This window comes from Gymnodraco acuticeps, unplaced genomic scaffold (genome assembly GCF_902827175.1).
Source record: "Gymnodraco acuticeps unplaced genomic scaffold, fGymAcu1.1, whole genome shotgun sequence".
Taxonomy (NCBI): Eukaryota; Metazoa; Chordata; class Actinopteri; order Perciformes; family Bathydraconidae; genus Gymnodraco; species Gymnodraco acuticeps.
The window spans coordinates 379,450-397,187 of record NW_022991970.1 but is presented as its reverse complement, the minus strand read 5'-3'; the positions used below and the strand labels follow the sequence as shown (position 1 = coordinate 397,187).

Genomic DNA, 17,738 nt, shown 5'->3' with positions numbered 1-17,738 from the left:
GTAATCCGTTATTCCCCAAGCCTTTTTTACTGTCCTAATGTCTTTTGTTTTCTTAGTTATGTTCTCTGTATTTTATATGTTTGTATTACTGTTATGTGTAACGTTGCTGCCTTCTTGGCCAGGTCAGCATTGAAAATGAGATTCTATCTCAATGCTTTTTTATCTGGTTAAATAAAGGTTAAATAAAAAGCCTGAAGATAAAGCACTTCCCCACACAGGTGTTATCGCGTTTATATCATGGTTTCTATTCTCAGCAGGGTTGTAGTTAGTGCAGGGGGCCAGCAGGGGCGCTAGCGGTCCCTCTCCGGCTCATTGTTTGGGTCTCAGTGTAGCTCTGCTCTGCCGGCAGAGAGAGGGACGGGTTGGTGGAAAATGGCGGACGGTGTGGATCACATCGATATCTACGCCGACGTAGAGGAGGAATTCAATCAGGTATTGAACGCGCATTGAGCACACTTCATCTTACGGTTAATTGTTCTGTATTTGTGTGTGATATTTCGTGCTTAGTCTGGTTGGGAAATGGTGTGTTCTGCTGGGTAGAGTTTCCCTCGCATACAGGCCCCCCTCCACCATGCTGCAAGCCCGCATCCTCAGATACTATTACCGCCGAGAAATGTGGAATTTGCGCTGTTGTCGACATTTACCACCACGCGTGAAGCATAAAGAAAAGTACATGAAATGTGCAAATATATTGTATTTCTTCGGCTGAAGGCTAAAATCATCCTCTATCATTGTTCACTGTGTCGGGCCTCGGAATGGCTGCCTGTGGCGCGCTAGTTACGATAGCTAGCAGGCGATAGCTTTCTAACAATAATTATGTTTGGCACGTTACTTTGTGGCTCCCTTTGTGTTTTCTCAGTTCATACTAGCACATTTTAGTAGGTTGAACCTTAATTGTTACTAGGCATGGCGTTTTACATTTAATTCAGAAAGCATTTTATTAGACGTAACATTATAGAGTGTTAGCTTTTATACTCTTAGCTTAGTGCAACCTTAGCATCTCTGTGTCCATTGGCTGGATATGTTGTTGTCTACTCCTAACACGCCCCTTTCCTGTACACCAGAACCCAGGGGGCAATATGTTGTTTGCTGGCCCCTTAGAGACAACTTAATCTCCTGCAAAATCTTCCCTCCATAGTGTAGGTTAATGTTGACTTGTTTGTATAAGAGATGCCCTCAGCTGTTCATGTTTACATTTACGGAAGTCACTTTTCTGTTCAATCGTTAAACATTAGGTCAACCAGGCTGGTGCATTAGAGTTAACGTCACTTAAAGGAATGCTCCACTCATTAGATAATTAATCAAAACATCAGTATTTAGTGAAACATTATGTTTAAACCATACCCTGAAGAAATCAGCGATATTCCCCGGTAAATAATGATTTTATAGCTCTTTTTTATCAAAACCTGTATATTCCGTCAGGCCGTTGCCATTTTGCCCATTTTCAGTAGTCACGTGACGGTCGTGACGTCATCCATGCGTTCAATTTGTAAACACATGAAAACATGGGCGGAGTATTTGAGTTCGGACTCGTCAGCCGAGGAAGAAGTTTTGAGCAATATGAAGAGATTGGAAGGGGGAATTCAGCCATACAGGTTCGAGCCTACTTAGTACTACTTAGTAGATACAATGATTTTGATTACTAGATATGTATGCATGTAGTACCACCCTTGCTAGCGATTCCCTCTCTAGTTTAGCATACTCAGCCTCGTTGTCCCTGGCGCTAGAACCACGATTTTATGGGGCCGGAAAAACTGGGGGGAAATACCCACTAGCCGGTACTACGCTATATGGAAAGGCCACCAAAAACTGGCCTGGCCTGGACGATAAAGGACGTTTAAACGGGGCTACCCGCTGCAATGGAAATGCGCCATAACATACCTTATTCTTACTCCGAGCACTACTTCTGGTCCTCCGTCGCTTCATACTTGCAGAGGGCGATTTCTCAACTGGCCGAACTGGTGTCCTGGTCGGTGATGACACCAGAAAGACCGATGGTACTGCATCTCCATTAAGTAATGGTTGTTCAATAAATCCCATGTTATGTTTTATCATACTCTCAGAGTAGTCGTCCGGAAACTTGAAATGTTCGCTGCATACATGCGCCTGTGGATCTTTCGGTTCGGGCCGGCCACATTTCGCTAGCCACTGCCTCCGAACGTACTTACCTACGCTTACCTTTTGGCAACAGATAGGAACCGAGCATTCCGTGGATTGTTCCTATCAGAATTGTGGCAATGTTTCGCGATACAATGAGGCATATTTGAAGAGAGTAACTACAGTAAATAACATGAACATCAACGTGTCCTCGAAACCAAACGCATGGTTTACGTCACGTCCGGTAAAATGGCGCTGCCCACAGTGTTGATGTTATTTCGGTAATTAATCAGTTTAAAATCACTGATAATGTCATCGGATTAAAAACAAATAAAAAAGAGAGACTGGCAGAGACTGGTCTGTTTTATCGGATGATCATTATTTAAAAATGAGTGTCATGAGCATTCCTTTAACAGTCTTACTTCATACTGATACTCAAAGACGGAAAAGTTCACAAAGTTAGTCAAAGCATCAGTCTGAAGATTACTTATTATATCTTGGCATGACCTCCTTAATTATTATGTCTACAAGTCCCAATCTATTTTGAGAGCGTCTGCTAAACTGAAGACATTTACACAGCCACTGCTCCCCTATAACCTGTTCTACTTGTGTTCAGTTACAAATAAACTGCACTTTGTTGTTTTCATGGTGTTATATGGTCACATGAATTAAAGAAAGACCGAGGTATTCACCTGCCTAAGGACCAACTGTAGGCGTGTTCCACATACTCCGATATAGTTTATAGTGTTCAACATTAACAGCTATAAGAGGCTTAAAAAAAGATTAACTAAACTTGTTGACACAAGAGTCCTACCAGCTCTAATGGTAACAAGTTAACACACTACAGTTGGAAATATCCACCAACAGTGAAAAGTAGCGTCTTATTTAGAGTATGCTCCGTGTTAACAGCTAAGGAGGGATATTGTCTTTTTGGATTAAGGGCAGGCACTTGAGTATTTTGTGCATGTAGAAATTGATTATTTAAGATTTGTCAGCATGTACAGTAAACTTGAATCAGGTGCATTTATTGCAAATTAGAAAAACCCATCATGATGTATTGTGCCACCAGATACTGCTGCAATCAAATCAAATAAGAAATAAAACTCACAAATTCACCCCTGCAAATTGTTAATGATGTACCGAAACGTCAAAACGATGTGATTCTATGCATTGTCTCTGATTTATATACATGGGCTGCTCATAATGTGTCACATGTTTGACTGAACTGTTACTGTCACGCTCTACAGGAAGCCGACTACCCGGTCCACGACCAGATCGATCTGTATGATGATGTAATATCTCCATCAGCCAACAATGGAGATGCTCCGGAGGACCGCGACTATCTGGACACACTGCCTACACAGGGTGGCTCAGAGGGAGGGAAGAGTTCCCAACCCAACGTGGTGTACACCTACACAGGCAAAAGGATTGCCCTGTACATAGGAAACCTAACATGGGTGGGTAGAAGGCTACTTAGATATGATATATCCATACAAAATATTTTATAAATAGAAGCAACATAATTTAAAAAAAGTATCATTAAAGACAGATATTCTTGTGCCTTGACAGATGTTCACCTATACATTAGAGGCTTCTCAATACTCTAATTTCCCCTCCTCGACTCCTATCCTCGAGACTTAGTCCCGCCCACAGGAGACGCGAGCGAAGGAGTCAAGGAAGGGAAGCAGCAGGCAGTTAGAGAAATGAGAACTCCTCTCCTCTGAGCGGTCATTTTAAAGAGACGTCCATTAATGATGACAGGAGGCACAGCAGCCCTCTGTCTGATGGACAGATGTGTTCATGATGACTTCTATATTTATTTTTAATTCATTCACAGTGCGGCATAATGAGACAATAACAGGCTACAGATGCGGACATATACACACAAATATATTTATATAAATATATACAATTTTTAAAGTATGAGAGCACTCTCATAATAACGTAACACAATCAGAGACCCCCCTCTCTCTGGTCGCTGAAATGGGGAATTGAAATTACGGGCCAAACGTTGTATTTACAAGTATTAAAAGTAAGCAGAGGACACCAAACCAGCTGAGACCCGTCTGTCCGCCGCATCTACGCACTGTACAACACACACACACACACCTACACACTGTACCACACGCCAGAGATGGGGACTCGAGTTTGTGACTCGGACTCGAGTTTGTGACTCGGACTCGAGTCGCACTTAAGTCGCACACACAGAGACTTCAGACTTGACTTGGACTCCCGCTCAAAAGACTTCGGACTCGTGTTTTGGGACTCGTGAACAATCATTGTGTTTTCTATTTTTGGCGTATTAAAGGTGGGGTAGGTACATTTGAGAAACCGGCTCGAGATCGCTAGAATTTGAAAATACACAACCGGAGAAAATCTGCCACTTCCTCACAGAGCCCCTCCTCCAACACACACGAACGCGCACATGACCAATGAGGGCACGAGATAAGTTTGTGCCCCGATGGGAGGCTGACAGGCAGGTCGGCCATCCAGTTACTTTAGCCGGGCCGGCTATCGGGATGTTAAGAGCATTCCATGGAATATAACAAAAAGTGTATCTCGAGCCGGTTTCTCAAACTTACCTACCCCACCTTTAACATTAACATCATGGTAACACCATGGCGACCGGCGGCACACCTGCAGCTGTATCGCTTGTAATTAGGTTAAACTATAAAAACTTCGAACAAAACGCCGGCGGCACCAACAAAAGGAGCGCACACTGCAAAGTAGGGCTGTGCAATTAATCGTATTTTAATCGCGATTACGATTATGGTTTGCGACGATTATGAAAACAGCATAATTGACAAAATACGATTATTTTTGCTCGGTGCGCTTCGCCCCTCCCTAAAAGCCCACTCGGCCACGTGGGAGTGACATGTGTTGTGAGTGTTCAGCGCGAGCGAAGATGTCAGATCAAGAGCAGCAACTCGTTAAAAAGAAGGGTCAAACTATTTCCACTATTTGGAAGTACTTTGGCTTTCCGGAGTCCGACGTGGAGCAAAACAAAGTACAGTGCAGGATTTGTTACCAGGTTGTGTTGGCACCACACGCTAACACAACCACATCTCTTTAATCATCTGAAATACAACCACAAAGTGCAATACGACCGGGCAGTAATACAACAAAAAGCAGATGCCCGCTCGACTTCATCCACCACATCATCACAGTCATCGATTCAGGACGCATTGTACAGAGCAACGGCCTACGCGACGAGCTCGCAGAGACACAGAGATATTACAGGTGCCATTACATTTCACATCGCTAAAGATATGTGCCCAGTTAGCACTGTTAGCAACGAGGGCTTTAAGCAACTTGTCAACACGTTGGACAAGCGTTACGCGATGCCGTCTCGGTATTATTTCAGCAGGTCTGCGGCTGCGCTGCCTGCGCTATATGACAAATGCCGTGGGGAAGTTGAGAGAGATGTGGCTTCAGCTGACTACTTTGCTACCACAACAGACCTATGGTCTAGCCCAGGGGTGCCCAACCAGTCGATCGCGAGATGTGTCTAAAAATAGAACAACAATATTCTGTTTTATCGTTAATGTCCTGTAACATAATCTTCCTGTGCCAGAATAATGCACTTGAACGCATCAAAGCTTTGTGATTGGCCGGCGTCTCCCCATGTGTCGGGGCGTGGCTGAGGGTCTTCAGTACAGGTGGCAATATTGTCACCTGCCTGCGCTCATCTCTGAAACCAGACCATGTAAACAGGCTGGTGTTTCTAGCGAACAATCTTTAAGAGATGACATGAGCAGCCCTACCAGCATTTGCCATGGTGGCCTAAACATTTTTATTTGGTCTTAAATTGTAGTTCAACATTTATTTCCTGTTACTTCTGGACCATGACGGTTGGCCAGCCTTCAACGTTTAACTGAGTGGAATATGTTGAATATGTTTTACCAACATGTTGGCTATATGTTAAGGAGTTGTCAGTAGGTTGTGACAGTGCACTGCAACATATTTGATTTCATTTATTTTGGTCTAATTTATTTTTATTTATCATATTAATAATAAATGTTTAGTATGGTTTTGGAAGTGCGCTCCAACATATTTGTTGATCTTGTTTATTGGTAAAATATTATTTGTTTTAAAGTTCAATAAATGGTCAATGAATAATCGTCAAAATAAAATCCATTTCCGGGTCACTACCGGAGGACCGAGGAGGGGAAATTAGAGTATTGAGAAGCCTCTACTGTGTAATTTGCAACATAATATATAAAACGTAGCAGGTCATTACACATGATTCCAGTCATGCTAATGGCGCTCTCTTCTCTCATGCAGTGGACGACTGACGAGGACCTGACAGAAGCTATCCGGTCGGTCGGCATCACAGATGTGCTGGAGATCAAGTTCTTTGAAAACAGAGCCAATGGCCAGTCAAAAGGGTGAGGTCTTTATTATATATAATTCCAATGATTGAACTTAATGACAACCTGCTATAGGTTCTTATAATGACTTCTTAAAACATATTGTCCCAACATTTGGTGGGAGCTATTTCTTACATATTTGTTCATAGTACTTTCAAGTTCAATTCAAAACCTTTATTTATCCAGGTGAAATCCCATTGAGATCAATGATCTCTTTTTCAAGGGAGACCTGCAGCAGTAGGTTCCACATAAAGACATAAAAACATAAACAACAGAACAACAAAAGGACATCATACAGCAACATTTACAGGGATTACAATTTACATATCTATCCAAGTTCTTGTTATGAATAAAATAATTTGTACTTTGCACTAGTATTTTAGTTTTAGACAGTTTCAATTTAGATAAAAGTAATTTCTTTATTTGATTCTGTCCAGTCCTAATTTGTGAAATTTGAATTTGGGCGAAAACATTTTCCTATATATTTCTTTAACTATTTCAAAAGAAAAAACAAGTCATGCATTCACTCGGATTGTGTATAACCTCCTTGGCATTTACCATGCAGGTTTGCACTGGTGTGTGTGGGCTCAGAGTCATCTTCCAGGAAGTTGATGGAGCTGCTGTCGAAGAGGGAGCTCCATGGTCAGAATCCCATCGTCACGCCGTGCAACAAACAGTCCCTCAGCCAGTTTGAGATGCAGTCACGCAAAAGTAAGTAGGCGTAATGTACACATGAGATTGCTTTATATTTGACACTTGATGAGAATTATTTGAACATGCATGCTTGTCACCATGTATATTTAAAAGGACCTATGTTTGCAAATGCTCTAAGAAATTGAAAAATATTAAGTAACATCTTGTCATTTTGCAATGCATATGTTTGTTATTATTTGACATTGATTTTAAAACTCAGTTAGCGTTATCCCCTCATTTCCAAGGTGCCCAGTCAGGCCAGATGTCCGGGGAAGGCAAAGCCGGCCCCCCTGGCGGTGGCCTTCGTGGAGGAGGTTTCCCCATGGGTCGAGGCAGAGGCAGATTCCCCGGACCACCGGGACCTGGAGGCGACCGCTTCCCTTGTCCACCCGGACCCGGAGGACCACCTCCACATTTCCCTGGTTAGTTTGGCCTCAGTTTGCTGTTATAACATTGTGGCAAGTTCATTTAGCCAATGACATTATCCTTACTTCCCTGTCTCCTAATCTCATTAAGAGATTTAAGTCATTTTTATCACGTCTTCACTGGAAAATCGCATATTTCTCATTGAAGTAGATGCAATACATTTTCAGTCTCAGCAGTTAAAGCGAATTCATGCTGTGAATAAATACACATAAACACAATTCTGATTTCTGTCTTGCAGTGCTGCTCTGTAAGGACAGTCTAGGCTTTGCTTCTACTAACCCACATGGAACCAGAAATAGTCTATTTTGGTGTGTGTTTGTGTGTTTTTAAAAAAAAAATCTCTCTTGACAGTGCTGTGTTTTTGCATGTCCCCCCATCTGGTTTGTTAAGTTGTCCCACTTCACCTGTAGTTGAACAAATAATCTTTCCCTGGCTGCAATCTTTCTGCTCACTGATTATTTCCAACAATCCATTCCTTGAGAAGCAGTTTTCTCAAAGCTTTACTTGGCAAGCTACCAAACCTAAACTCCTAGCAAATCTTGGATTGGCTGCCGTGAGAAACAAAGTAGGACAGCGTGGAGGTGCCAGCCTTTTAGCATTTTTGCATCTTTTCCCACCTCTTTCACATGTCCCCTTTTGCTTAGTAGCTTGTTCCCCATGCTGCTGGGCTGAGGCAGGCCTTTGGTTATTGAGGGGAAGGGTATGAAGGAAAAAGTTGTGATTGGTTTGCTTTCTTCCCCATTAGGCTCGGGAATGAGACCAGACCTGATTAGGCACCAAGATGGCCCTCTGATGGATATGAGTTTCAATCCCTTCCCGCCGGGGGGCAGGAACGGGAACTGGCGTGGCAGAGGTGAAACACCTCAATTCAATTGATCGATCACCTTTTTAAACCTGACCCTAATTTCTTTCCGAACTACCTTAATAGTCAAATTGCATTTAATCCTTTCGCCGAGAGTTGCATTCTGTTTGGACTAAGAGATTTGTTTTATTATCATTTGAGGTTAGTTCAGATCAGAAATTCACAAAATATGCTCCTGAAAAGCAAACTGAAGAGGCAGGATCCCACAGTACGTTTTTTAAAGATCATCCTGCATAGAGAAGCACAGTGACGCTTCCTAAAACCCGGAAGTAAGTTAGCATTTTTACCACTGCTGGTTCCTTCGACAAAAAGCAATGGGATATCTGGGAATAAGGTCTGTGTTTGACATAAATTGAAGAGACAGATCACGTTTTGTTCTACAACATTAAATACATCAGCAGTGACCCCGCTGGTGATTCTTGAAGAGTTTCCGTGTCTGAGAAACGATGGTTGTTACCAAGTGGCTGAATAGGACTACAGAAGTTGTCCAGGCCGTTTTACGACATTACACCGAACACGTAAACACTCCCGCTAAGTTTGTTTGCCGTGTTCTGCTTGAAAGCAAGTCCCTGCCTCCTGCAAACTGTTAAAACAAACGCTTCAACTTGTACAACTTTGAATCTGTAGTTTTGAATATGGATCTTAAGTTGGCGTGACGTTGAAGCAGCGACCCTTCTGTAGTTCCTTTTATAGCATAACGTTAGCATTTTGCTTCTGGCGACTAGATTTATGATTCGAAAATGATAAAAGTAGGATAGACATGTGGAGATTATCCGGCTGAACAAAACGTGATCCGTCTCTTAAATGTGTTTCAACCACAGACCTGTGTATTTTCAAATTCTAGTGCACTCGAGCTGGTTTCTCCAAAATTACCTACCCCACCTTTAAGTCATATATTCATATTTCTGGTCTCATTTTAAAACTAGTAAGCTTAGCAATATGAATCTCTCGTAAGCAATTGGCCATTTAACAGTAAATAGGAGTAAACATAGTGATAATGAAGTAGTTATTAAGTGCCGATTATTTAAATAGACAGCTCCATGCTATATAGTCAGGTAAATGTAGAATGCCAAGCCTCACTGTGCTTTGAGGTATCCTAGCGTAATACAATGATATATGGCTTGTTGGTGTGAGTGTTTTTATATACAGCCCTCAGGTGGCCACAAGCTCAGTTAGCCAACGTCAGACAAACTTGACTCGGTTGCTCTTGTATCTGCGGTTCACAGACATGTTCCATCAGCATTGACTTGACTTTAGAACCTGGATAAAATACTTGCTTGAAACAATACAAGTGTTTCTCGTCATCTGGTTTGTTGCCATCAGATTTTATTTGCAGCATTATTTTTTGGCCTTTTGACATGTGTTGTTCCCTGTAGCTATGGCTTTCTCTCCCATCTGTGTTGGTGTCCTTGATTTGAACTGCCCTATATCAATGATTAATTCAAGGACTATTAATTGTCATTCTGCAGCACAGGGTTGCACAACCAAATGCACTAGTAGTAAATGTGTGCTACACCAGAAAAACCAGACAAATACAACACAGCAGTGTGTTAATTACCTGCGGGTATCTACATCAGAATAAAATAATGGAAAATACTGGATGTGGCAGGATATTAAATTCAGAGCTGGTCCAATTATATTTTCAAGTAGAAAAGTATTGGTGGTTTTAATACTAGCACACTTATTCCCCAAGCATGCACTTAATATTTGGGAGATCTCTACACAATAACCATGACAGTGTTTTCTGGATCTCACTCTGTCTCATGCCATGCGTTTTGTCCACTGTGTTCTGTTTTAGGTGGGATGCAAGGTCCACCACGTCCCCCTCCTGGTCCACTCGGACCCCCTGGTCCACTCGGACCTCCACCTCCTGGCCAGGGTCTCCCCCCTCTCCACCCTGGTCCTCCAAATCGTGGTGACAGGCTTCCTCCCCCTGTTCTCTTCCCTGGTCAGTTTGGCCAGCCTCCCATGGGCCCCCTGCCCCCAGGCCCCCCACCTCCAGGTTACGGTCCTCCTCCTGGTCCCCCACCGCCTCAACAGGGCCCACCTCCCCCGGGACCCTTCCCTCTGCGCCCCCCAGGCCCCCTTGGGCCCCCAATGTCTTTGGCTCCACCTCCACACATGCCAGGTCCTCCACCAGGTGGACCACCACCAGCACCCCATGTCAACCCTGCATTCTTCCCCCCACCTGGCAACAACAACAACATGCCCCCCAACGACAACCGAGGCCCCCCCGGACCAAACGACCTATACGGACGCCCGCCACCATATGACAGAGGGGACTACGGTCCTGGAGGCCGGTAAGAAAGGATGGTGGAGGACAGACTAATAAACATTACATATAATCGCTCAGCCTTTGTTAACAATTCATTTGTCCCACAAAGAAAGTTTTTTTTAATGATAAAATGAAGTTGCTAACTCTGAAATGTGTTGTTGCACTGGTTGCAAGATTACTTTTTTATGTAACTCTGGGACCTAACAAGTACTGTGACTTTTGTGTGAATTTGTAGGGAAATGGAGGTGTCCCGGACCCCACTGAGCGAGGCAGAGTTTGAGGAGATCATGAACAGGAACAGAGCCATCTCCTCCAGCGCAATTTCTCGAGCAGTGTCTGACGCCAGTGCAGGTGACAATTCCAATAATATAGGAATATACTTCTCATGTACTTATTTACTGTGGGTGAGCCCATATATGATGCCATTAGTCCCTTGAAAGGCGCTATATAAATCCAAGCTATTATTATTATTAGAGAACAACTGATAGCCAATGCCACCTTCTGTGTCCTTTAGCTGACTATGGCAGTGCCATAGAGACCTTGGTGACAGCCATCAGTCTGATTAAACAGTCCAAAGTGTCGGCGGACGACCGCTGTAAGGTCCTGATCAGTTCCCTGCAGGACTGTCTCCACGGCATTGAGTCAAAAAGCTACGGTTCTGCCTCTAGGTAAGATGTTCATTTTGGGCCATTTTTATATTCAATGTGACACTATACTGAGTGTATCTAAATGTCTTCCTATTGGGAATTGGCCCTGGAAGATTTGGTATTTGAAACTTTTAAACCCTTGTACACAGTCCAATGATGCTTCTCAATGCCAGACGAGAACGTTCCAGGGAACGGGACCATAGCCGCTCCAGAGAAAAGAGCCGGCGTCACAAGTCTCGCAGCCGCGATAGGCATGAAGACTATTACAGAGAACGCAGCCGGGAGCGCGACCGCCATCGTGAGCGGGACAGGGACCGAGACCGCGAGAGAGAGCGCGAAAGGGAGTACCGACACCGCTAGACGATAAGAAAGGTGGGTACAACATTTCCTGTAGTATTTTGTTCTGTAATAAACTCTCCTGTCTTTTTCATCACTACATCTTTTAGACATAACCAGACCAGTTCAGGCGCTAATAGCCTAATCTACATGGCAGAAGATGTCTTTAAAAAAAATTCTGCTTTGATTGCTCACCTCCTCTCTTCTTCAACAAAGGTTTCAGTTGAGTATGAGGCAATGATGCCTTTTTACTCATAAAATAGCATAAAAAAAGCTTTTGAACATTTTAGCAATATTTGAAGTCATCATTTACAGTAGAGAAGGAAGCCATAGTCTATTTATTTGTCCCACTAAGAATGTATGAGAAAAGTGACTAGGAGAGATGAGGTAAGCAAGAAAGAGTCTTTTAAAACTTTGATTTAAGGTAGGTATAAGGTAAGTCTGCTTTCCTCAAAATGTCCCCATTTGTATTGAAGTTTGTGACGTGAATATGGTCTTGGTCACAATATGTGTAATACACAACTACTGTAATCATCATGCTGCATTGCGCAGAAGGGTTTTGTAAGAGTTGTATCAATGCTGTGGTTCTCAGGAAGTTGACTTTATGGATGCATTGTAACCTTTTTGTCTACATGCCTTTGAGACTGGTAATCTGCAAAAAAAAATCTGCCTCTCTTTGTGTTCTGCCATATCCATTCCAAAATAAAAGCATCATTTAATTTACTTATAAAACCGCAACAGCCGTTTTACATCTACATATTTGTCTGGTTGGTAAAGTGCTGTACGTGCTCTGCCTTTTTGTCAGTTCAGATGCATCAGATCCATAGATACACTGTTGCTTATGTTAACATCCATCCAGCTCATAAAAAGAGGATTTTGTTTTTGATTTTTGCCAGCCTCTTTGGCCAGTGGACCACAAAGTAGAAGCTTCTTCTGGCTTAAATATAAAGATTTAATACTAAATTGACATTTCATTGAATGTGAGTTTAATTGAAGTGTATTGTGACAGCTGAGTTGGTTTGTCAGTGTGATTGTTATAGTAGTTCCTTGACTGATTGGCAGGTTTGGCATGTCAAAGTATTCCCTACAGATTTAGCATTTTGTATCATCTGTTCAAATTGGGATGTATTTTTAGAAGAAGAAAAATCCAATGTTTAATTTGTTGATGGGGCAACATATACTTGGTAAATGTTTTATTCGCGTATAACTGAGAATGTCATTTTGCCACATTTGCATGTCAGTAACATTTCCTGACATTTTACTATTGTCAAATTCAATGTCTTGTAATTTAGTGTTGCTAACCTGTGAATAATTGTACCTCAATTTAAGAACCTGAGGTGACGTAAAAATACCTTTTTGATATCATGTTCTGACAACATAGACCTTGATACCCTGAGCACAAGTAATGTGTAAAAAAACGTTTGAGACATTGCATTTTCTAGTTGAGTTGCCTGATTCACTCAAACTGAAATTTCCATTTGAATACTTCTGATATTTTTGATGTGACTTTTATGTTCATTGAAATTATTTCCATTTCGGCCGCAGTATAGTAACTGGCTTTTTGGATTATGTTCTGGGTCAGTTGCTGATAAATGTATACGGAAATATTGTTTAGGCCAATTGTCGCTTGGTGTTGAGGTTTTCAAATCATTATGTAATGTTTGTGGATGGATGCTTTCTTCCATGGCGTCTCTTGCGTGTTTAACAACATGATACTTTTGCAAAAACCTGTAGATGAAATATCTGATTTGAACGATTTTGTGTTGTCCTCTTGCCCTATACGGCAAAGCCCTTATGATGTCTGTGGTGTTGTTTAATAACCAGAGCTCATAGAGCAGACTCTAGAAGCTTCTGCATCTCAGTCGCACATCCCCCCAAATCATTTTCTGATATAGAATTGATTTACTCTCTACATAACCTACATTCACTTTTGACAACTTCAATATAGTGGCTCTATCCATCAGACACATTATTTATAAAAGATTCCCTTTTCTGATTCTTTAAAGGAGTTAGTTTTTCTCTATTTGAACATGAAGCATTTGTATAGTTTCACAGTTGTAATAATTAAATGTAAAAACCTTTTCCTAAATGCTCTTTTAAAGCAATGCATTTGATTATAGCATTACAACATGAATGACTGCAGCCTCCTCTAACACACACGTTGTTCTCTCTGTTAGATAATAGATCCCCAGTGGACACAGGGCTTAATCACTAAGTATATTTTTACCTAAATGTCTGCAGAAATCCCAGTTTGTATTCATTCTTGATACCTTTTTTAGATCATGGTAATTGGGGGGTGAAAAAGCGAATTTGGCCCTTTTTATCCTGATGGTAGTGTGGCTATTTGTTGTGTCCACAGATATGCTTAAACATTGTTTTATCTGTTCATATTGCCATGGGGGGATTTTCCAGGCTGACATTTTTCTCATCGTCACAAGCCTGATGTACTTGTGAAAAAAACCATATTATCCGCTCATGTTCAACCAGGGTCAAACAGAGTTTCTTTGACTATGTCAGCACTTAGTATTTATGCCCATTTAAGAAAACAAAATCAATAATAAAACATTTGACTTGAATATTTGTGACACTTAAAGATGGCCTATGCACAATGTTAACATTCACCCAATTTGCCTTCAAACATTTGTAATGCTTTGTTTAGTTCCCCGTATAAAGATCAACCAATCAGCCTTGTAGATATCACAGTGAGTAGAATTGCTAAGGTGTACATTTTTCTACACCACCATGCAATAGCAATTTTTTTTGAATGCCTGAAGCATTATTAGTAGTATTTCTGAAGATTATTTGATATTCTAATCTTTTCAGTAGAACATTTGTAATGATAAATTACACATGCGTTGTGTTTTATAAAAGTTGAATCCGTTGATTTGATGGACTGTTTGACCCTGGTTTGGCTCTGTCCTTATTCATTTCCATGCTTTATTAGATGACACGCTGCTACACATTACATATCTTTAAGAGTAGAACATGTTTGAATCTTATTTTTGATATGGCAAATTATGATTTGGTCTGCTTTGTAATTGGCTGTTGACAAGGTTCAGTCATGCCCCTCTCCCCTTTTATAAATAATAGTGTGACTAGGATTAACTTTGTCTTCTGTGTTTGGTATTGTCGGTTTTATAACATGTAAAACCCTATGTACAGCAAAAGAATGTTCAAGTTTCAATATACACTTTAAATCGCCTGTAAGTAAGGCTTTCCTGGTGCATAAACTAACTCTAAATTCCCCATGTAAAGCAAAAACCTTGCATTAAATTGGATTTAAAGTAATAGAGTAACTAACAAATTTGACTTTCTGTATCAGAACTGTTGACGTTTCATCTGATGAATGTTACATTCCATTTGAAGTGCTTTAAGTGGACCTCTGATACATACCGTCCTCTTGGTAGTTTTGTGTTTGTATCTACAGCTCTTTTTGTCCTTTCTGTGTCTTTTACTACTATATTGCTTCATTTCCGGAAACGTTGGCTGTGTCACAGTGGTTCAAGTTTTCAGTGTCTAGCTTTGTATTCAATGCCTGCCATTACCATTACCATTTGGATTTAAGATACATGTGTTCTGGGAATAGCTGTATGACAAACGTACAGCCCAGTGTTATGGGTAGTAACCAACCCTAAACATAATGCATTCTAGGGATGGGAATTTAAAAGCAAATGTATATTTGACCCCCATAAAAACGGTTAACCGATGAACTGAAATGTACACATCGTATAAAAAAAAAGAAGAAATAAATAAATACATGTTCAAAAAAGTATAGAAACCAAGTCGAATTTGTCAAATGTATTGAATAGGTGATCACAGTTTGAACAGTTGACAGCTATAGGCCTACAGCTTTCATGCTTAAAACATAACTTAGTTTTTAAATTAAAGAGGGATCATACACGAACAACATTACGGGTTAGGATAACGTAACCCTATTACAACAGAGGCTATTCAATACTCATTCTTGTTTAAGAATATGAGCATGTCTACATGCTCAGGGGAGAGGCGGGTGCGGAGGCGATTCGCTGTAGAGAAGACCCTCTCAGCTGGAATTTGGGCATACGATGAGGTTTGAGCGGAGCAAAACACACCTTTAGACCTAACACATTTAGCTATGGCACTGTCGTATACATTGAATTATTCCATTTGATAATATGTAATCAACTTAGGCGCCCCTCCCAAAAAATGTTTTTAAAAAATTACAATAAAAATATTCATAACTCATATTCGAAGACCTGAATAATTTTGAATATTCGATTAATCGTTCCCATCCCTAATACATACCAATGAATAATTTAGAAGTTGTTGAAACGGGAGAGGGCAAGTCTTTTGGAAAACCACTGGGGATTGGAGAATTTAACAAATGTACCAGAATCTTTGCAAATTGCACTAGGCGTACAGTATGCTACACAAAACCGAAAATATGCTGCACTATGCAGGAGTGACCCTGTAAAGCCAGGAGTCTAGTTAAATCCTGTCTTAGCCCTTTCTATCAGCATATTCCCTTTATCCATTCATCTGAAATGTAGTGTACATTATAGTCGTGCTTTGTGTCACGTTCAAGCATCTATATATTAATTTACACACACACATTTATATAATACACATTTTTAATCCATGTCTCCAAAACACAAATAAAGTACATTTAGGCCTGGGCTTGAAAGCATATTGTTTCATTTTCTGGTTTGTGTATATACTGATAGATTTCCTTCTTGTCCTGTTAAAGTTTGCATGACATTGTTTCTCTGTGTCTGTCCCAGGGTTGGGTGCAATACAACGTCTACAGCAGTGATTGTCCTTATATTGTATTATACAATTTATATGCCCTATTTTCACAGACCGTTTAATTGTGTTATGACCATACTGTTGTAAGCATAACAGTAAATGGACATGTGTAACTCACAGTGATGCTGAATTGCACCCAGCCCTGGTATGCACTATGTATGTGTAGTGTAGAGGTTTAATGATGAGGGGGGGTAAAGTGTTCTCTGTTGGGCTGCCTCCAAACCAAACTCCACCCTTCGTTTTGGCCCCCTTTAGCTAACGAGGATCATGGATGGATGGAAGGAAAAGGAGGAAGGATTTCATTGCGCCACCACCTCCCCGCTCTGCATGACCGGACAGGATCAAAGCACCACCTCCTCCTCCATCTCTCCTGTCCACCATACTTCTCTCTTGTCTGTTCATTTTGTCTGCCTGAATAAGAGCAGTGGATGGAAGACCCTGACCTGTGTAAGGCTATGTTATCCAAACATCTATACTCATGTTAACTAAAGATGAAAGAAAAGAAACTTTCCAGACAGTTCTTTTATTTTTATGATGTTTTATTTGACAAGAAAATGACTGTGTGATGCTTTTTTTTGTTGCGAAGAAACGATAAAATGGCCCACCGATTCCTTTCTAGAAGACACAAACATCACATCCCGTTTGCTTTTTATTTTCCATTGGCTCGCTGTACTGTGTACATTCAGTTTAGAGATCAGTTTTTATAGGGTACATATTTGGTGTGTTCTCCCCACCCCCTCCTCATTCTCATTTATTCTTTTTGTTGTTAGAATGTTTGTAAATGTCTGCTTTTGATTAAAAACTAGATGGTGTTGTAATAAAAAATGTTTACTGATGTACTTGATGCAGTTGGTGAATTCCTCTACATGTTTGGCTCATTTATATTAAATGTGTATTTTGGACTGCAAACTTTTCATAATGAATGTCCACCTTTAATTTTTATTTTTTTCCTAGCTGTATTAGCAAACGGCTCTATGGTTTTGGAAAAACAAATCTTTTTTTGTTGTGTTCTTTTCTCTAAATGGAAAAAACTTTTAAAAGGTAAGATGAATGTACTTTATTGCAATGTGAAATGATGTGTTGCTGGGAAGATGTGTAGACCTTAAACAGGTTGAAGCGCTAAACTATTTCAGGCAGCTCTGGTACACACATACCTTGACCAAAAAACAAGAGGCAAATGCTGTTTACAAAGTGGTTTCTGTTGTGTCTAATCGCACTGACTAGCTATCGCCACAATCTCCCTATTC

The 17,738-nt window shown here is 41.0% G+C and overlaps 1 protein-coding gene across 2 annotated transcripts; it reads left to right on the top strand.

Moving 5' to 3' along the window:
* The first annotated feature begins 277 nt into the window (after positions 1 to 277).
* cpsf6 (cleavage and polyadenylation specific factor 6) lies at positions 278 to 17,330 on the top strand. 2 transcript variants are annotated; one of them, XM_034200814.1, is made up of 11 exons: positions 278 to 432; positions 3,345 to 3,554; positions 6,382 to 6,485; positions 7,033 to 7,178; positions 7,406 to 7,582; positions 8,332 to 8,439; positions 10,247 to 10,748; positions 10,959 to 11,074; positions 11,238 to 11,391; positions 11,520 to 11,742; positions 16,747 to 17,330. In XM_034200814.1, the coding sequence occupies exons 1-10, from the start codon at positions 373 to 375 to the stop codon at positions 11,728 to 11,730; spliced, it is 1,788 nt and encodes a 595-aa protein (XP_034056705.1). In that variant the 5' UTR covers positions 278 to 372; the 3' UTR covers positions 11,731 to 11,742; positions 16,747 to 17,330. The 2 variants fall into 2 exon arrangements, with proteins under 2 accessions (XP_034056705.1, XP_034056704.1); XM_034200813.1 differs by having other exon boundaries at positions 7,385 to 7,582.
* Positions 17,331 to 17,738: the final 408 nt, after the last annotated feature.